This window comes from Oreochromis niloticus, linkage group LG3, assembly GCF_001858045.2.
Source record: "Oreochromis niloticus isolate F11D_XX linkage group LG3, O_niloticus_UMD_NMBU, whole genome shotgun sequence".
Lineage (NCBI taxonomy): Eukaryota > Metazoa > Chordata > Actinopteri > Cichliformes > Cichlidae > Oreochromis > Oreochromis niloticus.
In genome coordinates, this window is record NC_031967.2 from 2,616,312 (window position 1) to 2,641,293 (window position 24,982).

At 43.2% G+C, this 24,982-nt stretch overlaps 1 protein-coding gene across 1 annotated transcript; it reads left to right on the forward strand.

The window, feature by feature from the left end:
* The first annotated feature begins 1,303 nt into the window (after positions 1-1,303).
* Positions 1,304-16,337, forward strand: LOC109195976 (ribonuclease inhibitor). Its single transcript, XM_019348845.2, has 6 exons — positions 1,304-1,622; positions 5,334-5,510; positions 7,167-7,343; positions 12,903-13,079; positions 15,447-15,620; positions 16,296-16,337. Exons 1-6 carry the CDS (start codon positions 1,615-1,617, stop codon positions 16,303-16,305), a joined length of 723 nt encoding a protein of 240 aa, XP_019204390.2. The 5' UTR covers positions 1,304-1,614; the 3' UTR covers positions 16,306-16,337.
* The last annotated feature ends 8,645 nt before the right edge of the window (positions 16,338-24,982 follow it).

Sequence of the window (24,982 nt, forward strand, 5' to 3'; positions counted from 1 at the left end):
CTTCCTGGATCATTTATCAACGTTCGAACAAACACAGTCCGCACTGATTATTTTCTGGACCTCAGCAGATCCACCAAAATTCATATAAATATATCAGCCATTAACCGATTTATTTCTTTTCCTCAGACCACGCCGGATCTGTTAATATCAACAACACTGCACACTCAGAATTGTGCAGCTGATTCTTCCCGTCAGACCGCGCCGGATCTGTTACTTCAGCACAATAAACACTGATTTTCCTTCAAAATCAGTTTACCAAGAGCCACAAAACCATTTCTGACTCGATTTTCTGAACTTCTGTGTCACTTAAACATCCTGACAGCACCAGGTGTTTCTGTCGGACTTCCTCGTCCGAACTTAATCCTTTTACTTAAAAATAAGCGTTTCCCAAAATGATCCTCTTGATCATTAGCTATTCACCGAGCCCAAAACTCTCGGCAACACCACCTGACATATGCCCACGCCGGAGCTCCTCTTTGAAGTCTCAAAGAGGTACAGGAGTTTGACACTTATTAAACCATAAGCTGACCAATAACTCTTATACTCTTCTTTATTCTTAAACATGCATTGGTCTCTTTTTCTCTTTTACCATGAAATACCATATAACCTTTTAACTCAGTACTGTCTGTTCCTCAAAGTTTCATTATCCTTGCTTCAAAGCTTCTCATTACTTCAAAGTTACTTATTCATTACTTCGATGTTTTACTTTATTCTCGAGAATTCAGTTTTACCACTACTGCGCCAATTTAATAGTTAAGATCATCTACTCAGCGAACAGATAATTTAGAATTCAGCCAATTTGCACAAATTTGCTTATTGAACAGGTTTGTGCATACCTTTTAATCTTTTTAGACCGGTCCTCTGTTCACCTCATATCAGATCCAACCTTCGGCCACATTAGTTCTCTCTGATTTAATCTAGAAACTTCACGGTCTGCCGTACACAGAATCTCTTTTCCCTTTTCTTTAACAAGAGATACTCAAAAATTCTGCAAATTCTCTCCACTCAGGAGGCTCACAGCTTTATTTATTACTCTGTTTCTGGTTGGATTAAAATAACTCTTATATTAGAATCACCCTGTCCAGTGATACTGTATTTCAAAATCACCAAAGGCACGCTCACAAAACAGGAAAATGCTTCAGCAGCCTTAATGGGATCCCCGTGGGCCTCTCACTGTCTATTTCCAAGCACCTATAATGAAACAACGGCACAATGAGCATGCCTTTTTATCTACCCCTCATTTAATCAATGTATCTATTCTTTGTTAAAATTAAAAGGGGAAGTGACCGCACCCAAATTTTAACTGCGCACTTTTCCCCAGCAAAAAAGAACGGAAAAAGAGACTTTTACAGCCCCTCTCACACACAGCCTGCAGCCGGCTGGCACTTAAATCATTTCAGACAGTTTCTTACGTCACGGTTTCCAGCTGTATGAGTGAGTCCCCACAACCCGGATATACACACCGCTGCTCGTCTTTAAGAGACGTCAACAGGTCTGCAAATTCTCCAGGAATATCAACAAAAACACAGCTTTTCTTGGCCCACGGTGGTCCACAAATTTTTCACTGACCACGGCGGGTCCGCAAATTTTTCACTGACCACAGCGGGTCCACAAATGCATAGGTAATACTTTTTAATCGTCTCTCATAGCTCACAGTATTTATTCTCAGAGTTACTTCAACACAACAGACCTTAGTTTCACTTTACTGCTCGGCTGGCTTTACTGCAAAACCTCAAGCTTACGGCTGGCCTGAGTTTCTCTTAAATCATATATCAACTTCCTCGGACTCTTGCGTCCGGTATTTTACTCTTTTTCTCACAATTAAGTGTCTCCCTAACAATGATCCTCTGCGATCACCAGGGCTATATCTGAGGCCACAAAATCTCAGTGGGGCCCTTCCCCCAGTTTAATACCCAGGAAACGTCTTTCCCGGGGGTGGAGTCCTCCGGCTCCGTGACTTTTAGACACTTATAATCTCTTTATTCCTCAATCACAGCTCAATCTCTCTTCTCTCTATTTTCTTAACACAACGTCTCAAATTACTTTTAGCTCAGTACTGCTTTTTCCGAGCGACCGTGAACACAACACTACTCTTAAGTTTCACTTTTGCTGCAAACAAAACTCAAAACAGAGATCAACAGATGACCACTCGACTACCTGTTTTAGAATTTATAATCCACTACAGCACAATTTCTGTTTAAGAGGTTTGTGCCTTACCTTTTTATTATGTGGGCCCAGTAGTCGAGCTGTCACCGTGACCTCTGCCGTTCAATTACCTAATCCAGGCTCGACCTCCGCCGACAACAAACACCTGTACTTCTTTCTGCTGATCGTCAGTTGCCCTGCATCCTCCACCAAATGAAGCGAGATCGGTCAACTGTAGACCAGACAACAAACGACGGAGGCCCAGAAAAGTGCAATCAAACGATGAGTTTATTGACAACGGAGAACAACCATCAGCATATGGCCTGTTTTGCTCTGACAGAAATACACTGAGTTCTGGTTTTATAGCATAGAGGATCACACCCCCACATACACGTCAATACAGGTCAAAAATACATTATGTCCAGTCATTGTTTACAGACAAGGGTACATCTTGTACATCTCTAATAACTATGAACAGACATATAACTTCTCTCTTTGATAACACCTTCCTTTTAAGGTAATAACTTCAAGCTTCAGGGCCTCTAAGGGCTAATAATGGACCCTCGTCCTCAATCACTAAGTAGACTGAATTGGCGCAGGTCTCAAATAAGAAGCAGAAGACACTTGGGCCTTCGCTCAGGCCTGCTACTAGATTTATGTGTATTGTAAGCATGCATGCAATTAACCTGCTATGTTCTCATCTTCCCTCAACATGTATCACCTGGACACTCTCACCAGTGAAGCTTAAAACCCTCTTGGATAGAACATCAACTCTAAACAAGCACAGATATGCATTGTGTATAGAATGAACTCAACCTGTGAATAGAATGAATGTGATGACAAACATATTCAATGCAATATGAACCCTGTAAACAATATTACTGATAAAATAATACTGTAGAACATGTTATTAATGCATTTATCATAAGGCAGAGTATATGGCAGCAATAAAAGAATCTCTAAATCCCAACAGTAGTGTAGTCAATAGTTTTGTTGTGTGTGTCAGAACAATGAGGCGGCTGCTGAATGTTACAGGTGTTACAGCAGTGATACATCTCCTGTTGTCAGGCCTGCAGGTATCAGGCTGTTGTTCTCCTTTATCTCATAGTGGACAGAAATTATTTTTTGGAGTGGCAGAAAAATAATTTGTGTGGCATCAGATTTGATGCAGAACAGCTGATTGTTCTGTAAATAGTTTGAAATGTTTATTTAAAAAAACTGCTTGGCTTTATTAAAAAAAAAAAAATAGCTGCAAAAAACTTTGTTGTTTGCCAAACTGAGTTACTTTTTTCAAGAAGTAACTATATAATTAATTGCCCAACATTGGTCATTATATACTGTATTTGGCAGACAGAGAGTTACAGGACTCTCTCCCAGACCACAGACTCAGACTCATAATACAAGTCAGAGCTTTATGGAAAAAAAAAGAAAAGAAAGAAAGTTGTGTTTTCAAAATTGGAGTTCAAGTTATTTTTACTTCCAATAGTGTTAACATACTACACAGGTCATGAACAGGATTTTTTAAATTTTCATTGTAAGTGGACTAAAGCAATTAATTAAAAGTAGTCTAACATAAATGTAAATGCTGTCATTTGATTATTTTAATAAACCATGTAACTTGGATGGATTAGATGCTGGCGTGACCACAGTGCACACGTCTGATGTTGCTCACAGTGGTCCAACGGATCGCTCAGGGAGTTTGTGTGTTCGCTCAGACACATGAAATATTTGAGGGAACATTGGTGGAAACATTATGGGTTCGCGGAGTCAGACGTGGATCAAATATTGTGCAGTATTTTGAAGTTCACTAAACATAGATGTTTACATTTTTCAATTATTTTTTATATTGCAAACATTTGCACTGTAATCAGTATTTGCACACTATTTTATATTATTTTTTGACAATCTTTAAAGCCATTATTCAATACATTGTTATTGTTAAATAAATATCGTCAAATAATCGAGATCTCAATTTCAGTGAAAATAATCGTGATTATCATTTTTGCCATAATCGAGCAGCCCTACTTAACGCCATCTTTCCGTTTTCGAGTTTTGGACATGATTTTGGAGAATATCTTCGCAGTAGCGATTGAGCGCAAAGTAAAGCTACCGGAAATGTACAACCCCACATCCGGTCTCAAACCAGGAAGTTAGCATTTTCTCGTGCACAGGGTCTATTTGTAAAGCCACTTCTGCTGCTTTCATTCATTTGGAAGTCCTGTAGCTGAGTTTGGGAGAGACTAACAGCCTCGGCAGCAGAGGGGAGAAAGGCTGTAACACCACCACTTTACTCTGTTCTACCTGTCACATCATTTTATCAGGAAACAAATATGTTTTTACTATGTTTGTCTTGAAGATGTAAGAAGATCACATGGTGCTTTTTATTATTGTGTTGGTTTGTTTCCTGTCTCTTGGATGGAGCCCAGCTGTGCGTGGCCCCTGGGCCTGTGGTCAGAGTGTGTGCTGGATAATCCGGCCCAGGATGAGGCCAAACTGACATGGGATGAAATGTCTGTCACATAATTGAGCTTAGTGTAGTTTCATTTCTGCACAATTTAAAAACAACCAAAACTTTTTTCTGTCTTTTCTATGTTATACTGTAGACTTTCTTTGATACTGTGTCCAAAAGGAACAGCTTTTACTTTGAAGGGGAGCCGTCTCTGTTTCCTCTTCAGGTTGGATGATGGAAGCAAATGAGTGTGTGATGTTCTTTCAGTGTTGCACTTTGTAGACGCTCCCTGAGCACTGGTCTCACAGCCAGCTGCACATAGAGACCAGTGTTGTTAGTCCAGGTCAGAAGATGACTTGTTGGAATGAAAATGAGCTTGTAGTTTGTCTGCTTTAATCATGTGACTGGAAAAAGGTGTTGGACTTCAAATATGTCCATTTCTTTCACACTTCACCTTTAAAAGTGAAGCCTTGTGGTTCCTGGAAGGAAAAACACGACTTTTTCAAGTCTTTGTCCTGTTTTTATGATAAATGTACGACTTTAATGTGAAACATTCAGAGTTTTTTCTCTTGTTGTGTTTGTTTGAAGCTGCTTCCTGTTGGCTTCAGCTGTTTGGAGTTTCCATTTTCTAAACTTCTACATTCTGAACCTTCTTCAGCTCTGAACAGATGATGAAACACTGAATGATTTCAAGCTCACACTTTGTCTAATAAACTTACATCTTTCATTCTTTATACAGATTGAGGAGCTGTGGTTTGTCAGAGATCAGCTGTGATTATCTGGCAGCAGCGCTGAAGTCCAACCCCTCCCATCTGAGAGAGCTGGAGCTGAGCTACAACAACGACCTGCAGGATTCAGGAGTGAAGCATCTGTGTGGTTTCCTGGAGAGTCCAGGATGTGGACTTGAAGCTCTGAGGTCAGTCAGCATGTTTTAGTTGTGCTGAGATGAATATGATGTGAAAGTTGTGCTGACACTAACCTGCAGACATCAGGCTGATATTATACTGATCCACACTGAGGATCTTCATGGTAAAGTCTGTTTTCTTCTTCTCTGGTTTAGTCCATTGACTGCAGCAGAACAATGTTCACATTTCAAACCTTCAGAGAAGAAGAAAAATCCTCCACTGGATAATTCACTGTGAAACTCTCCAACTCTTCATTCCACCTTAAAGTCTGTCTGACACTGAAATCCAAAGCAAAATGTGCGTTTGCTTTACAGACAGCAGTCCAACACAAACATACACACATCATCCAAAACACAGTCCAACATCCAAATCTCCTCCACTGCAGCATGAATGATGGGAAAGAGAAGGAGGAACACTCTGACATTCAGGGTTAGAATGAGTTTCATGAAGCAGACTGTGAAGATCAAAGCTGCATTAGAAGCTTACATGAATGAATGAGTGGACAGAAGTGGACAGAGATCATCTGAAGCACTTCAAAGGCTTTAAATCAGCACATTTCTCTTTATTCTTTATCAACTCTGTTAGTTTCTCTCAGTTTTCTGTGGAATGAAGCTAACAGCAGGCTAATAAGATGCTGACCAATAGGTTTCTATTAAAGGTTGTAATTTGTATATGAAAAAGTGCTTTGGCTCAGCAGGGATCAGCTTACAGGTAGAATACAGCTGCTGGATGGGATTAGCATGTCACAGCTATCTACCAAACTGCTAACTGGGGGATTTCAGGCCATCTATGAATCATTTTTGCTAACTGTTTATTCAGCTTAGGCTCACAGGGCTGCAGCCTGTGCCCTAGCTGTCATAGGGCAAGAGGCGTGGTCCACCTGCACAGGTGAGCAGTCCATCACAGGGCCAACAGAGAGAGACAGAGAAGCACTCTCTCACATCCACACCTACAGCCAATTTAGAAGCACCAATGAACCTAAGCAGCGTTTCATTGGACTGTGGGAGAACATCCAACCTCCACAGAAAGGCCAACAAGCTTCAACCTACAACCTTCTTGCTTTAAGGCACTAGTGCGAACCACTTTTCCCCATTTCAGCCCAAATCCTGCAACTTCCTGTTACTTCAAAGTAATCCCCATTTTTCCCAGAAAGAAATGTAAGTAGAAATCGATGATCTAAGTGAGAACACGAGCCTTTAACAAGTCCCAGTGGCTGCAGTCAAAGCAGTCCCTCAGTCCCAGTATAGAGTCTTTGGTCCAGACTGGAACCACTGTGTGCCCAGTTTGAGCTCTCTTCAGTCCTGTGACCTGACAGACCCAGAGGGGCCATCACATCATATTTAGAAGCTCCCCTAATGGAGCCACAACACATGTCCAACACTTAGTCTGTCTTGTTGGACCAACTGGCAGAAATGATTCAAGGACTTAGTCACAGAACAGAGATTCAAATCTCCAAAATCCAACTGGCTGCATCAGGACATATAGTCTGAAACTCTGCACAGTTTCCTGTTTGAAGCTGCTTCCTGTTGGCTTCAGCTGTTTGGAGTTTCCATTTTCTAAACTTCTACATTCTGAACCTTCTTCAGCTCTGAACAGATGATGAAACACTGAATGATTTCAAGCTCACACTTTGTCTAATAAACTTACATCTTTCATTCTTTATACAGATTGAGTTACTGTGGATTGTCAGAGATCAGCTGTGATTATCTGGCAGCAGCACTGAAGTCCAACCCCTCCCATCTGAGAGAGCTGGAGCTGAGTGACAACAACAAGCTGCAGGATTCAGGAGTGAAGCATCTGTGTGGTTTCCTGGAGAGTCCAGGATGTGGACTTGAAACTCTGAGGTCAGTCAGCATGTTTTAGTTGTGCTGAGATGAATATGATGTGAAAGTTGTGCTGACACTAAACTGCAGACATCAGGCTGATATTATTCTGATCCACACTGAGGATCTTCATGGTAAAGTCTGTTTTCTTCTTCTCTGGTTTAGTCCATTGACTGCAGCAGAACAATGTTCACATTTCAAACAGTGAGACTCAACGTATGGCCCGCGGCCCACACGCGGCCTGCCCACCTTTCCTGATTCAGAGAGAGGGGACCCTGATTAACTGTGTAGTGTTCTTCCTCACAGTTCTAAGTATCAGACACAACAATCAATAATCCACAGCTGACTGTCTTTAGCAGGTCAAAGGTCACGGCACACAGCAGACAGCAGACAGTGGGAAATATTCTAATTCTGATCATTTATCAGCACATATCCATATGTATAAAAACAAAGCTGACACTGTGAGACTTGATCAGAGGTGTGATCATCACAGCAGAGGCCTTTGTGTCAAAGTCACTGAGGATCAAACAGAAACACATGAAGCAGATTTTCCTCTTCTGGCTTTTTATAGCAGATAACCTTCAAAATATTCTGCAGTCGATCAAAAACTGAAGCAAACCATGAATCAACATGTGAACATGACCTGATGCTGCTGAAGTGAAGCAAAGTTACAGAGGTTTGATAAGATAAGATAACCTTTATTAGTCCCACACGTGGGAAATTTGTTTTGTCACAGCAGGAAGTGGACAGTGCAAAAGTTGTAAAGTTAAAATTAGAATAAAATAAGATAAGAATAAATACAGTACACAACTGTACAGAATAGAATAAAATAAAATACTATATGAAATAGAATAAAATATACAATAGGATAAAAATAGAATACAAATGCTTTATACAACTGAGTAAAAATACAACGATGCCAGAAAGGATTATTGCACATTAGTATTATTGCACATGTGTGGATGTGTGTGTTTGATCAGTTAAAGTCTTTGTTGTGGAGTCTGACAGCAGTGGGGAGGAAAGACCTGCGAAATCTCTCCGTCCCACACCGTGGGTGCCGCAGTCTCCCACTGAAGGAGCTGCTCAGTGCTGTCACAGTCTCCTGCATGGGGTGGGAGATGTTGTCCATCAGGGATGACAGCTTAGCCACCATTCTCCTGTCACTCACCACCTCCACTGGGTCCAGAGGGCATCCTAGAACAGAGCTGGCCCTTCGGATCAGCCTGTTCAGTCTCTTCCTGTCCCCAGCAGAGATGTTGCCGCCCCAGTAGACCACACCATAAAAGATGGCTGAGGCCACCACAGAGTCATAGAAGGTCTTCAGGAGTGGGCCCTCCACTCCAAACGACCTGAGTCTCCGCAGCAGGTACAGTCTGCTCTGCCCTTTCCTGTAGAGGGCGTCTGAGTTATGAGTCCAGTCCAGTTTGTTGTTCAGATGAACACCAAGGTACCTGTAGCTGTCCACAGCCTCGATGTCCATACCTTGGATGTTCAGTGGTTGCAGTGGAGGATGTTTGTGCCTGCGGAAGTCTACCACCAGCTCCTTGGTTTTACTGGCGTTGATCTGGAGGTAGTTCAGCTGGCACCAGTCCACAAAGTCCTGAGTCAGTCCTCTGTACTCCTTGTCGTCCCCATCAGTGATGAGGCCGACTATTGCAGAGTCATCAGAGAACTTCTGCAGGAAGCACTGGGTGGAGTTGTGGGAGAAGTCTGCAGTGTAGATGGTGAAGAGGAACGGAGCCAGAACCGTTCCCTGTGGGGCCCCCGTACTGCAGACGACCCTGTCCGACACACAGCCCTGAGTCCTCACATACTGTGGTCGGTCGGTGAGGTAGTCCAAAATCCAGGTAGTGAGGTGATGGTCTACTCCAGAGTTCTCCAGCTTGTCCTTCAGAACCGAGGGAAGAATAGTGTTAAAGGCACTGGAGAAATCAAAGAACATGATTCTCACAGTGCTCCCAGCGGTCTCCAGGTGAGAGAGGGAGCGATGTAGGAGGTGAATGACGGCATCATCCGCTCCAATGCCAGGTTGGTAGGCAAACTGAAGTGGGTCCAGTGATGAGCTCACAAGGCGCCGAAGCTGAGCCAGGACCAACCGCTCCAGGGTCTTCATCAGGTGGGATGTCAGAGCCACCGGCCTGTAGCTGTTGAGGTCCTTGGGGCGTGAAGTCTTTGGCACTGGTACAACACAGGAGGTTTTCCAGAGCTGTGGGACTCTCCCCAGCCTCAGGCTCAGGTTGAAGAGGTGCTCCATCACCCCACACAGTTGGTCCGCGCAGGACCTGACGACCCTCGAGCTGATGCCATCTGGACCCGCTGCCTTCTTGCCATTAATCCTCCTCAGTTCCCTCCTAACCTGGGTGGTTGAGAGAGACAGGCTGGAGCCTTGTGTTGAGTGTGTATTGGATGCTGTTGTTGGGGGTGGGGAGGGGTGAGCAGGGTGAATAGAGGAGGTGTGAAGTGTCTGAGGTGTCAGAGGTGGAACAGCAGCAGTGGGGGAGGGTGAGTCTGCAGCCGATGTTGGAGACTGCCTCATGGCTGAATCAAATCTGTTGAAGAAATGATTCAGTTCATTTGCCCACCTCACATCCCTCCCAGGCAGAGAGTTCTGATGTTTGTGGCCTGAAATGGTTCTGAGGCCTCTCCAGACTTCACCAACGTTGTTTTGCTGAAGCTGGTTCTCCATCTTCTGCCTGTAGCTGTCCTTCCCATTCCTTATCAGTCCCCTAAGCTCTCTCTGCACCCTTTTCAACTCCTCTTTGTCTCTGGATTTGAAGGCCCTCCTCTTCTGCTTGAGGACAGCTTTGATTTCTGGGGTAATCCAAGGTTTGTTGTTGGAGAAACACCGTACAGTCCTGGTAGGTACGGTGTTATCCACACAGAAATTAATATAGTCAGTAATGCATGTAGTAAGGCTGTCGATGTCCTCTCCGTGGTCGTCACAGATCACCTCCCACACAGTGGACTCAAAACAATCCTTAAGAGCCTCCTCGCTCTCCTCCGACCATCTCTGCACTGTGCGGGTGGCTGGTGGCTCCCTGCGCACTAAGGGCTCATACACAGGGACAAGGTGCACCAGGTTGTGATCAGATCTGCCCAGGGGAGGGAGAGCTGATGAACTGTATGCCTCTTCTGCATTGGCATACAGTAAGTCCAGTGTTTTATTGTCTCTGGTTGGGCAGGTCACATACTGGGTGAAGGTGGGCAGTGTGGAGTCCAGTGAGGCATGATTGAAGTCCCCTGATATTACGAGAAGGGCTCTCAGAGATTGTGTTTGCAGTCTGCTGACCACAGAGTGGAGAGAGTCACAGGCTGTATCCGCGTTGGCCGAGGGGGGGGACATACGCTGTTATCGCGATAACATGCGAGAATTCCCGGGGCAGGTAGTACGGACGCATGCTAACGGCTAACAGCTCAATGTCTCTGCTGCAGAGTTGTTCTTTTACAGTCATGTGCCCAGGGTTACACCATCTGTCATTCACAAACACTGCCAGTCCCCCTCCTTTCCTCTTACCGCTCTCTCTCGTCCTGTCCGCTCACAGCATCTGGAATCCCGGTAGTGTCACGCTCGTGTCCGGAGTTAGCGGTGTTAGCCACGACTCCGTTAGCATCATGATGCTACATTGCCGGTACTCCCTCTGTGACCAGGTTAGCGACGTAAGCTCATCCATCTTATTGGGCAAAGATCTTACATTTCCAATAATTACAGAAGGAAGAGATGGTCGATAACGTCTCCTTCTCGGGCGACGGCGCTCCTTCCCAGCACGACACCCCCGTCTTTTCCTCCTCAGCTCACTGGGAATGTCGGGTCTGTCCGCCGGCAGTACCACTGCGGGACGCAGCGCTAACAGCTGATCCTTACTGTAAACAAAGGATCCCTGCTCTGGGTCCCCAGACACGGGTGAAAAAAGTAGAAAAAAACTAAGAAAAACGACCAGAACTAGCACAAAACGGTAGAACATGGTTGCAGAGACTAATTACTAATACGTTAGTTATAAAAAATTACGAGAAGAAAAAGATAAGAAAGAAAGAAACTCAGAATGAGCAGAGCTGCTGTAACAGGCTGCCGCACAAATGATTACAGACACAGCTGAGAGTTTGTAATCTGTCATCATTTTAAAAGGTTTCAATTTCTTCAGTATTGAACAGCAGAAATGAGGCTTTGTTTTCGGAGGCCGACAGCAGTGAACACAACAGCAGACTGGTGCGTAATAAGCAGTGAATAATGCAGAAAACAGATTTTTGAAGGTAAACTGTTCTTGAAGTACACTGAGAGAGAGAGAGCTGTGCAGGAAGTAAAGGTCAAAGTCAGAGAGAATTCATGACGATGTTCATCAAACGTAAAGCGTAGTTTGGATCTTCTTTTGCTGCTGGTTCACTCAGTTTTGGGTGGAGACAGATGAAACCTGCAGCTTCAGGATCTGTGAGCTGTCCACTTTCAGCCCCGACGGCGTGTCCGTGTACGTGCCGTCGAGTGAACGATCCACGCTCTGTGTTTCCATCTTTGTGTGTTTAGCTGCTCTCATTTACTGTTTTATCTGTTTGCTTGTTGTTGAAATACTTTTGGGAGCTTTAACCTGAGATTCTGGCAAAATACATTTATATTAAAAATCGATTCAGGATTGAATGAATCAACATCGCTTTATTCAAATTAAAACCATTTAAATAGGAAAATCCATTTTTTTACAGCCGCCTCTAATGCTGGGTAATGTCAGCTGGTCCATGTGCAGCTGGCTGTGAGGCTCAGGGAGCATCTACAAAGTGCAACACTGAAAGAACATCATCCATAAATATTGAGTAATAACTGGACTCTCATACAGCGAGACTCAAATGCCTTTAAACATCAGCTTATCCTGCTGATCCAAGTCCAACACTGAGTTTGTAAAAACATGTTTGTCAATCATTTTGTTTGGTTTCTGAGGAAAATGATTCAATAACTTGCTGCTAATACACAACATTTCATCATATTTCCTCATAACCCTCTTTTGTCTGACCATTTGATCCCATTTGAATTTGCAATAAAGGATCCACAGAGTTTGGTGACAATAATGACAGTAGATGTTTGTGTGAAAGTGCTGGAAGCAAATGAGTGTGTGATGTTCTTTCAGTGTTGCACTTTGTAGACGCTCCCTGAGCACTGGTCTCACAGCCAGCTGCACATAGAGACCAGTGTTGTTAGTCCAGGTCAGAAGATGACTTGTTGGAATGAAGATGAGCTTGTAGTTTGTCTGCTTTAATCATGTGACTGGAAAAAGGTGTTGGACTTCAAATATGTCCGTTTCTTTCACACTTCACCTTTAAAAGTGAAGCCTTGTGGTTCCTGGAAGGAAAAACACGACTTTTTCAAGTCTTTGTCCTGTTTTTATGATAAATGTACGACTTTAATGTGAAACATTCAGAGTTTTTTCTCTTGTTGTGTTTGTTTGAAGCTGCTTCCTGTTGGCTTCAGCTGTTTGGAGTTTCCATTTTCTAAACTTCTACATTCTGAACCTTCTTCAGCTCTGAACAGATGATGAAACACTGAATGATTTCAAGCTCACACTTTGTCTAATAAACTTACATCTTTCATTCTTTATACAGATTGAGTGTCTGTGGTTTGTCAAAGATCAGCTGTGATTATCTGGCAGCAGCACTGAAGTCCAACCCCTCCCATCTGAGAAAGCTGGACCTGAGCTACAACAACAAGCTGCAGGATTCAGGAGTGAAGCATCTGTGTGGTTTCCTGGAGAGTCCAGGATGTGGACTTGAAACTCTGAGGTCAGTCAGCATGTTTTAGTTGTGCTGAGATGAATATGATGTGAAAGTTGTGCTGACACTAAACTGCAGACATCAGGCTGATATTATACTGATCCACACTGAGGATCTTCATGGTAAAGTCTGTTTTCTTCTTCTCTGGTTTAGTCCATTGACTGCAGCAGAACAATGTTCACATTTCAAACCTTCAAAGAAGAAGAAAAATCCTCCACTGGATAATTCACTGTGAAACTCTCCAACTCTTCATTCCACCTTAAACTCTGTCTGACACTGAAATCCAAAGCAAAATGTGCGTTTGCTTTACAGACAGCAGTCCAACACAAACATACACACATCATCCAAAACACAGTCCAACATCCAAATCTCCTCCACTGCCAGCATGAATGATGGGAAAGAGAAGGAGGAACACTCTGACATTCAGGGTTAGAATGAGTTTCATGAAGCAGACTGTGAAGATCAAAGCTGCATTAGAAGCTTACATGAATGAATGAGTGGACAGAAGTGGACAGAGATCATCTGAAGCACTTCAAAGGCTTTAAATCAGCACATTTCTCTTTATTCTTCATCAACTCTGTTAGTTTCTCTCAGTTTTCTGTGGAATGAAGCTAACAGCAGGCTAATAAGATGCTGACCAATAGGTTTCTATTAAAGGTTGTAATTTGTATATGAAAAAGTGCTTTGGCTCAGCAGGGATCAGCTTACAGGTAGAATACAGCTGCTGGATGGGATTAGCATGTCATAGCTATCTACCAAACTGCTAACTGGGGGATTTCAGGCCATCTATGAATCATTTTTGCTAACTGTTTATTCAGCTTAGGCTCACAGGGCTGCAGCCTGTGCCCTAGCTGTCATAGGGCAAGAGGCGTGGTCCACCTGCACAGGTGAGCAGTCCATCACAGGGCCAACAGAGAGAGACAGAGAAGCACTCTCTCACATCCACACCTACAGCCAATTTAGAAGCACCAATGAACCTAAGCAGCATTTCATTGGACTGTGGGAGAACATCCAACCTCCACAGAAAGGCCAACAAGCTTCAACCTACAACCTTCTTGCTTTAAGGCACTAGTGCCAACCACTTTTCCCCATTTCAGCCCAAATCCTGCATCTTCCTGTTTCTGACTCCAGGCCAGCTCCACTAACACTTTCTCATCAGACACTGCCACCTAGTGGAGGAAGTCTTAGTTCCATTTGAAGCTTCAGATTACAGTTAGTTCCTTTACAAAGAGGTGGAGGTGGTGGGGCCACAGCACCATCATCACTGAGTGCCATAGGACACTTAACCTTTGTTTCCATATGCTGGGAACTTCCTGTTGTTCCAAGGAGGACTGGAAAATGTGTGAAAATCTCCCAGTCAGTTCCTCACAGCACACTTCAATCATTTCCCTCCCACAGCATCAGGACCAGGGCTTTTTCTCTCTTTGGTCCGACTAAGAGATTTCCACACAAACACCTCATCAGTGGGACTCTCAGAGCTACCAGCCCTTTGCTACAATCACAAAGCTCTTCATTGAAATCAATGATATCAAAGCTGGAATCAAATGAGTCCAAGTCTTCTGCTGATTCAGCATCACATTCATCTTTGCTCCTTGTTCTGCATCCCCACCATGGACTTCATTCCTTTCCAAGCCAGCCTTGAGTGTCCTTTATTCAGCTCATCCTCTGCTTTACTTTTACACCTGATTTTAGCTGCTTTATCTCTCTTTCAACAAGTTTCTGTGCCTCAATCTTTTTCTTCTCTCCCTCATAACAAGACAGCTTCTTCTGCCTGAGAACATGTTGGAGTGATTTACTAATCCAGGGCTGCTTATTGGGGAAAATACTTCCTGTTTCAAAGTAATCCCCATTTTTCCCAGAAAGAAATGTCAGTAGAAATCGATGATCTAAGTGAGAACATGAGCCTTTAACAAGTCCCAGTGGGTGCAGTCAAAGCAGTCCCTCAGTCCCAGTATAGAGTCTTTGGTCCAGACTGGAACAACTGTGTGCCCAGTTTGAGCTCTCTTCAGTCCTGTGACCTGACAGACCCAGAGGGCCATCACATCACATGTAGAAGCTCCCCTAATGGAGCCACAACACATGTCCAATACTTAGTCTGTCTTGTTGGACCAACTGGAAGAAATGATTCAAGGACTTAGTCACAGAACAGAGATTCAAATCTCCAAAATCCAACTGGCTGCATCAGGACATATAGTCTGAAACTCTGCACAGTTTCCTGTTTGAAGCTGCTTCCTGTTGGCTTCAGCTGTTTGGAGTTTCCATTTTCTAAACTTCTACATTCTGAACCTTCTTCAGCTCTGAACAGATGATGAAACACTGAATGATTTCAAGCTCACACTTTGTCTAATAAACTTACATCTTTCATTCTTTATACAGATTGAGTGTCTGTGGTTTGTCAGAGATCAGCTGTGATTATCTGGCAGCAGCGCTGAAGTCCAACCCCTCCCATCTGAGAGAGCTGGAGCTGAGAGGAAACAACCTGAAGGATCCAGATGTGAAGCAGCTGTCTGATCTTCAGCAGAGTCCAGACTACAGACTGGAGAAACTGGGGTCAGTAGAGTGATGGAGTGAGTGGGTGGTGCTGTCAGTAGTATTGTACTAAACACAGTCAGTATGAAACAAAGATCCAGTGTTTCCTGTAAAGCTGCAGCTTCTCAGTGAAGCTGTGAGAGGAGAATGGTGACAGGCTTCAGGATTGGACACAAACACTTCCTGTTTCTGACCTTTATGGTCACCATAGTAACGGCTGACACGTTCTGATCAAACACTGTCAACAGCCAATCAGCTCTCTGAACAAAGCAGCACGCAGACCAATGACTGCATTCATTTCCAAGTTTAAAGCAGTGAAGAACACAGTCTGTAGGTGAGGAAGACTTTAGTGAGAGCAGATGTTTGGATGGAATTCCTCCAGTTAACAGCTGGAACCGTCCATCTGGATTGTTGGGCTTGTTGTTGGGGTTCCTACAGAGCTCAGAGTGGACACACCAAGCTTCTTCTAATGAATGAAAGTCCAAACTCAAACTAGGAGGGAAAAACATTTTCATCAACTTCAATAAAAATCCAAAGATTAGAAAAAGTGAAGCAACAATGAGTCCTAGTACAGTCCCAGCACTGAAGTCCCTGCTGCTCTTTATACTGGATGTGCTGCATCACTGACTGACAGCTGATGAAGAGTCTCTGGAAACACTCGTTTATCTCCTCTGCTCTTCCTTCTTCTCTCTGCAGGTGGAGCTGATGATGGTAAACAGGACGGTGTGTGTGCTGAGAGAGGAGCAGCTGTGTCCTGATGATCCAGAGAGGTTGAAGCAGCAGCAGCTTGTGTGTAGAGACGCTCTGACTGGGCCATGTTACTGGGAGGTGGAGAGGAGAGCTTCATCCAGCAGTGACTGACAGAGGAATGAAGTGCAGATGACTGTCAGTGCTGCAGAGTGAACTGCTCTGAGAACAGCTCCACTGTCAGACACAATGTAGAGTCCAGCATCATCCCTGTGTGTCCCTCTGGATCTGACAGAGGATCATCAGTGTATCTGGACTGCTCTGCTGCTGCTCTGTCCTTCTACAGTCTCTGCACAGTCTCTGTCTGACTCTGGCTTCAGACCCTCCTGGATCAAACTCACCTGGAAAGACTTTCAAACATCACTCAATAGATTTGAATACAGAATAGATTTGATATATACTGTAGATGTACTGTAGAGTTGCAGTTTGTCACTTGTAAATACAGTCTGTGAGCAGCTCTGAGCTGAAAGATCTTTCTAGAGACACGAAATGTTTTCACTCTTCTGTTGCTTTTTCATATATTTCCACAACATTAATATTGATCCCACCTGTCTCACCTGTTTCATGCTTTTATACATAAGAACAGGACACGTGTGATCTGAGCGCTGCTGTGGTTGCTGTGCTGCACGTCTTCATTTAGATAACAGAGACATCTAGTGGTTCAGAGGGAGAACTGCAGGAGGTGGAGCTGTGTTTTAGCATGGAAAACTTTTTATCTTTTAGGCGCAGATACAAATATGACAAGTATCAGTGTAAGAAACAAAAGGTCACATCAGTCAGCAGAGGGAACAGTGATCACACAGCAATGTAAGAATAGAAACATAACAGTGAATCTGGACATGGGTACAGATGGAAGCAAACAAACAGGATGTAACACTACATTAAAGCCACAAATGGGAAGAAAACAAAGCCAAAGGAAAATATATTTGATCTCAGGAATCCAAATCAGATGCTTTAGAGCAGGGGTCGGCAACCCTGGGCACGCGTGTCACAGCTGGCACGTGAAGGGTTAACTGATGGCACGACCATAGCTGGACTGGCCATCGGGCATACCGGGCATTTGCCCGGTGAGCCAATAATGATTTTTCATTTTTATGTTTGTTTGTTTGTTTTTGTTATGGTATAAACAATGAAAGGTGGTGGATTAGCCAATTGGTCATGATCAACTCTGGGCTGGACCAATTACAATACATCTGTATTGAGGGGGAAAGGAACGCGATTCGTCCCGGACTTCAGCAAGAATGAAAAAGACACAAAGCTGGAGTTATTCTGTCTTTACGCTGCAGCTGCCTCTTCTTCTCTCATTCTCTCCCCTCCCTCTCCTGTTGCTACTTCAATCATGAAACTGATCAATGATCAGCTGATCGTCTCTCGTTTGTTTATCGCCCACTTTGCGCCAGAAAGAGGAAACCAGCGGAGGTCGCACTTAACAACAGCAGCACGTTTAAGCTTGATCAGCTGTTGTTAGAATTTATTTAATATTAATTTCTAGTATCAGCTGTTTGCTGGAGTGTACATCACTGTCACAACAGCGTTTGTTTTAGTTCGAAGGCTTTATGGTTTTTCCGATAATACCTGGTGATTGTTTTTGTCAGTTCAGCCTTACGTTTAACCCGAGTGACCACCCGGTCAGCTGGTGGGTAACAGGCATCTCCGAGAACGTTAGAGCACTTTTGCAAATATGTGATGTCTTCATGAATCGAGCAGGTATTTGAAGTTTACACAGCACCATTCTGGCATGAAAATATCTTAAAAGTTTATTTTGTGACCCAGAAAAAGTAATATTTCAAACTCTGCTTGTTTAGGAAACACGCCCACGTTAACCTGTGCTGGTCAGGTTAACGCGGGCATCTGTATGGTGAACATAACGTCATCGCAGCCAGTGTGCCTTGCTACGTTAGCGCAGAGCTGCTTGTGTTTACCCTCAGTGTGACTTTTCTGATTTCAAATTAAAAAACGGGATTTGTATAAGTTATAAAAATTATGTATGATACCACACTAATCATACAGCACGAGTGACATCAGACAGATGTGAGACCACAGAGCTTCCTTATTGAAATTACGCATAAGCTTCATTTTCTTGTCACTGTGTGCTCTGAGATATTTATAGTCCTTCACTATTTTCACATCGACCCCCTGCATTGAAACTGGGGTCACTGGTTTCCTGGTTCTCCTAAAGTCCACAATCATTTCCTCGATCTTTGTCACATTGATCTCCAGATGTTTCTGTTCACACCTCATGACAAAGGAGTCCACCACAGCCGGGTTCTCCGTCTCATCACCCTCACTGATGCATCAAACCAACAAGAGTCATCAGGAAACTTCTGAAGATAACAGGTCTCTGTGCAGTCTCCATATTCCCTCTGACTCTGCAGTATCGCTGTTAGCTCCTTTGTTTTGTTTGCTAGCAACTTAACGTTCCTCATTACAATAGACGGGAAGCAATACAGCCTCATACTTCTATTTTGTAGAAGTGTTTATCAAATAAAAAGGCTGGTGAGTCTCGATCAATAAAGCAGCATTGACATGCAACAACATACTGATCCTACTCATGATGTCCGAAGTAATTAAGTTGGTGCCATAAATGAAGAAGAGGAAACTCGGGATCAGTGATTGAGATTTAGCTTGTATATAATACTTTATTATGGGGCCAGTAAATTGCCGCAAATTAAGAGTATGTCAATCAAAAATAAAACAGAATATGATTTTGTCACGGTCTGTGTTGGCAGACCGTGGGGAGATGGGGAAATAGGACCCAAACGCCGGACTCTTCAGTGCAACAGTGTTTATTTACAAGGTGGTGAGGTAAACGACAATAAATCCCCAGTTTCCCAGACTCCCGTGTAGTGTCTTCTTCCCAAAAGTCTCCGTGTAGTGCTCTCTGCCCCAGTGTCCCTGCACTCCCCGTGCTCACTGCTCCTTCTCGTCCCACATTTCTCCTGAGGGGAAAACCATAGAGGCAGCCGTTAAACACTTATCCCAGCAGGCATACACTCACACTTGACTGTGCTTGAAGACTGCCGTGTAGTCAAACGCAATAATCCAGCGTCGGTGGAAGCTCCATCACTCCTCTAAATAGTTCCACCGACGAGCCCTGATGAGGAGCAGGTGTGTGGCAAGGGCTTCGGGTGTGGCCAGTCCTCGAGCTAGGCCACGCCCCTCAGGCCTGAAGATGCCTGTAACTTGGCCACAGAAACAGCAACACACAAACACACACAAACCTGCCTACATACAGATGAGGACAGAGATCAGAGGCAGTGCAGACAACACACCAAAATAATAATAATAATAATAATAATAATAATAATAAAGGTCCACACTGTTCACGGACCCCGAGTCCCCGGAACCGGGTCTGTGACAGATTTGCTATGGAAAGAAAGGGAAGCAAGGAAGGAATTGCTAAAAACAAACAACTAATTTAAAAAAATATTCCAAATAAAATTCTTTGATTATGTGGAGCCATTTCTGACTGACTTGGCTGAGTCAACCGACAATAAACATCCTAGAGAGGATGGTTTTAAGAAGCAAGAGTTGGATATCATTAGTGGATATTAAATGATGATACAGAAGTTCCTAATCCCAAAATAGATAAAGATTACATGATTGATGTGTTTAAAGTAGTGCTGTCAAAAATAACGTGTTAACGCAAATTAATCCACCATCACGGTTAACGTGATTAAAAAATTTTAACGCAATTAACGGATCTGGAGTGCAGAATGGCTCAAAATCCCTGAAATGTTTCTGTCAATGCATTTCGGGCAGTTTGTCCAAGTAGAGTTACCTTCACACATGACGGGCAGCTGAACCAATCAACTCAATCTGGAAAATGATAAACTCACATTGGCCCTATCAATGGGAAATTTGAGTATTAAAAAAATAATTACTTTTCTCCCTTCAAAAACAGGGTAGGGGCTGAAACTCCTCGACCCTCGACCCGGCCTAGGGGTAACCGGGACCCAACATGCAGGAGCGATCCCCACTCCCATGACTCCCATGACAGGCCAGCAACACACTAACTAAAGGGGCTAATCAGCAGTTTATATTCTTCAGATATGAACAATGTCAAAATAACAAACAAAAAGGTTTTGGATTTTTTCTAATCTTCGTTTCAGAAAGTAAAAGCAAACAAGACAATTCTCTAAACTAAGCTCCTACCAAAAAAAAAGAAAAAGGACTTCTCACTCCTAATGAACTGCTGCAGTGCTCAATGTACACACATGAATAAGAATTTACAAAAATGCTGTTAGCCCAACACAAAGATATCTTAATTACAAACAGCGCACACTGTACGAAAAGACTTTCTCACACAGATGCTCAGAACTACAAACAACTAGCTGGCTCTTTGTTGGGTGTAGAGGAGACAAGGGAGGGCGCTGTCAGCTGGAGGTTAAGAGGCTGCTGTCCATTCAATCATCCAATCCGGACTTCAAGAGCTTGTTTGAATCAGCCAATAAGCGCTCTAGCCTGTTTCACCAGCCACAGACACACCCACACGCCCAGCCTGGAGGGAGGAGATTCAAAAACCACACGTACACCAATGGGAGGAGCCACACATCAAAACAGCCAGCATGTGATCACAAACCACGACATTTCATTGAATCATAACACCTTCATCCAATTTGAATGTATGTATTGTAATGTACTGATACCCTCGAATGAAACCTGAGAGTCTACAGATGTTGTCTGTTATTTAACTATCATTGGAATTTGTTTCAGTAAACAGTTTAAAAACAACAACAACTTGTGTGAGTGTCCAAATACATATGGACCTAACTGTAAAAACAATATCTAAAGGAGTGATGGATACTTTTAAAATTACAGTAAAGAAGTAAGAGAGAGAAGCAAAGAGTTAGAGTTAAGGTAGCGTTAAACTGATAATAAATGCATTACAGACAGTATAACTAGAGTGACGTGGTAAAAGGACAGGATATGCTAGTGCGTTATTTAGATAAAGAAAAACTTTGGTTTAAAAACTATCAGCAACACAGGGGCACCACAAGGAACCGCCCTTTCCTATTCACTTTCTACACCACAGACTTCAGCCACTGCACAGAGTCCTGCCATTTTCAGAAGTTTCCTGCTGACTCTGTGATGGTTAGTTGCATCGGTCAGGGCAAAGAGATGGAGTCATATAATGTGGTGCACACAGAATCATCTGCAGCTCAGTGTGACAGACACCAAGGAAATGATTGTGGATCTTAAGAGGACCAGGAAACCTGTGACACCTGTTTTAATTCAGGGGGTCAAAGTGGACACAGTGAAGGATAATAAATACCTCCGAGTACACACTGACAATAAACTGGACTGGGTTAAAAAAAAATACTACTTCACACTACAGGAAGGGTCAGAGCTGTCTCTATTTCCTGAGGCAGCTGTGATCTTGTAACATCTGTCAGACAATGCTCAGGATTTTCTATGCATTTGTTGCAGCCAGTGCCATCCTCTATGGTGTTGCATGCTGTAGTTGAGGGTTGGGATGCCAACAGACTCAATAAACTGATCTGCAAGGCCAGTAACATTTTGGGGGTGGAGCTGCACTCTCTAAAGGTGGTGTACGAGAGGTTTAAGGTTTATTTATTTATATAGCACATTTTAAAACAACAGGGTTGATCAAAGTGCTTAACAATCAGCAAAAATCAGCGTGACATTAACCTCTTGAGCCCCAAGGGGTTTTCTGAGCTTCCTGCTCGAAAATGCAATGCCTCAATTAAATTGATTATTTCTCTGCAATTACAAACTCCGTCCTTACAATCTTTGTATCAAAATGAAGCCAACACTTGGGACATTTAATCAGAGGTGTAAATATTAAAGCGGATATTACTGTGTCAAAGTTACTGAGACTGGAACACAGAAAAAGGAAGTAGATTTTATTCTCGCCTAATTTTTTTCTTCTTTTGCGGCTAATTCAGTGAATTTTGGTCCGATCGTGGTCAAACTTCGTGTGTTTACGCAGTGATAGCCCTGGAAGCTAGCCAGCCTATTTATAACCAGTTACATGAAGTCTGAAGACTGTCTGGTTCTCGTTTGCGTGTTTAGCGGACTTCTGCGCATTACGTAACTGCTCGTTTAATCGCGGCTTGTTTGCGGTGTGTTTGGTGGTTGTAGAAATGGTTTATATGACATTGTAGCTGAGATTCTGAGGTTTCTGTGGGTACCACACATGTCTGGAGTTATATTTCTCAACCGGCGTTATAACCGATTAAACGTGATCTCCTCCCTTTTGCCCCCGGTACCGGGGGCGTGGGGCTTAAAAGGCAATGCACAGGAAAAAAGTTAACAAACAAACACAGCAACAAAAATCAAAGGTGACAGACATGAAACAGGCCTGAGGATGATTAAACTAATTTGATTCAAAAGCCAAAGTAAAAAAGTGAGTTTTAAGACGCAATTTAAAGGAATGAATAGACTCAGAACTACGGGAGGTTATATATAAGTGTAGGTGCTGCAATTACAAAAGCCCGATCACCTCTGGACTTCAGCCGCGATCTAGGTTGTTCTAAGAGCATCTGGCAAGATGAACTTAGTGCTCTCCTGGGGTTGTACAAGCGGAGGAGTTCAGTCAGATAACTGGGTGCCAAATTGTTTAAAATTTTAAAAGTAAGCAAGAGAATTTTTGAGTCTATACAGTATTTGACAGGGAGCCAGTGTAAATTAGCTAGAACTGGGGTGATGTGATCATACTTTCTAGTACCTGTTAGAAGGCGTGCAGCAGCAATTTGAACTAACTGCAGATGGTAAAGGGAAGAGTGTTGGAGGCCCAAGTAGAGAGAGTTACAGTTACGAGAGGTGGATGTTGTCCAAGACGAGAACAATGCTAGATGATTCCTCCCACCCACTCCATGACATGCTGGCCAGTCACAGAGGCATGTTCAGTGAGGTACTGAGATTACCCAAATGCAATGCAGTAGCTGCACACCCTTAATATCATCTACGTTCAAAAAAGAGTTCAAACTAAAAGACAGCACAAAAAACTAGGAAACCAAACTTCAACTAATCTTAAGGGAACACAAACTGTAAGTGAGGACAAAACAACACAGGATGATGCAACAAAGACTCAACGGAGTCTCGTAGAATAAATGCACACTAGGAAAGTTCCTCCCCAAACACCGGGGAACACAGCTGAATGGAATCAGAATAACAAGACAAGGGGAAGCAAAACTAAACACAACAAACACGAGACGAGGGACCGTCTAAACAAAACGAGTAGTAACAAACACTGAGACCTGGACTAGGACATGTGACACAGTGACAGGAGATAAACAAACATGAACACATGACTGACTGAGAAGACAGAAAAGTAAACAAACACAGAAATGAGACTGAACCAGAAACAGAAACACAAGGAAAGCAGGAAAAAACAGAGATTGATAAACCTGACTGAAAACAAAAAGATACTACACGAGTACGAAAGTATGAAATCAGAAAACATAGGGGAATTTTCACATGAATAGTTTATTTACTCTGATCTGAAACAGTTGATGAGTTTGAAATGAGAGAAAAACCCAAGTGAACTACAAGTGAACCAAAATGGATCACTACAAACCATGAGACAATGTTCAGTCCACCCATCGTCCAAATGTGTCTGCAGTGGGAGCAATAAGAACAAATACAGGATGAAGGTGCTGCGTTCTGGACTATTGGAGAACACAGTGAATTCACCGCTAGTTGCTAGCCCATGCAGACCTTTGCACATCTAGAGCATATTCCTAGACTGAGATTGCAAACCACACGTTGCTACAGGTGGGCAAACAAAAATGATCAAAAATACAAGCTAAAGAAAACTGAAAACATCCCCCAAAACACAAAACAGGGACTGTGACAGAGTGGGAACGTAGATCAGCAGTTTCTGAAACACTCAGACAAACAACCATGCCACTCACCTTTCTACCTGACGCTCTGTTTGAACTTCAATAGGCTGTCTTGACCATGTCTACAAGCCTATATGAATTACTGACCTGAGATTGGCTTCTCACATCACATGATGTCAGACGGGCTCGTGTAAGTACATTGTTGTACTGGGATTTTCCTAAACAACCATCCCCAAGGTTTACAAGGAAAGGCCTGAAATGGCAAAATATCCAGTGAGTAGCAGTTTCCTGGTTGAAAATGTGTTGATGTTTGAGGAGAATGGCCAGACTACTCTGAGCTGATAGAAAGCCAACAGTAACTCAAACAACCACTCATTACAAATAACAACCACACAGAAGACCATCTATGAAAGCACAGCACATTTGACCTTTAAGCAAATGGGCACCAACAGAAGACAACACTGGGGGCCATGTCGCTCGGCTACAACAGGAAACTAAGGCTACATTTTGCACTGACTCACCAATAATAGACAACACTGTACTCCAATGGCCTGCTCAGTCACCAGATCTGTTTCCAGTAGTCCCTGGGATACTTGAAAGGGAAATTTGGATGAGCAGCTGTGACACAAGACTGAAAATATGTATTTATATTTGTTGCAAGTAAACCTCTGACAGCGAGTTACTGTATTCACTCTTTCGTATATACTTTAAAAAATGTGGAAGTAATTTGATTGTAAAGATTAATGCAGTGCTGGATAGTATTCAGGAAAGTGAGCAATCTGGAGCTGTGAGTGACAAAAGTACAAACTGCTTTGATGAGTTGTCAGA

Coding starts and splice junctions, on each gene's coding strand:
- LOC109195976 (XM_019348845.2), top strand. Junction 7,344..12,902: donor TGTGGACTTGAAACTCTGAG/GTCAGTCAGCAT, acceptor TTCTTTATACAG/ATTGAGTGTCTGTGGTTTGT. Junction 13,080..15,446: donor TGTGGACTTGAAACTCTGAG/GTCAGTCAGCAT, acceptor TTCTTTATACAG/ATTGAGTGTCTGTGGTTTGT.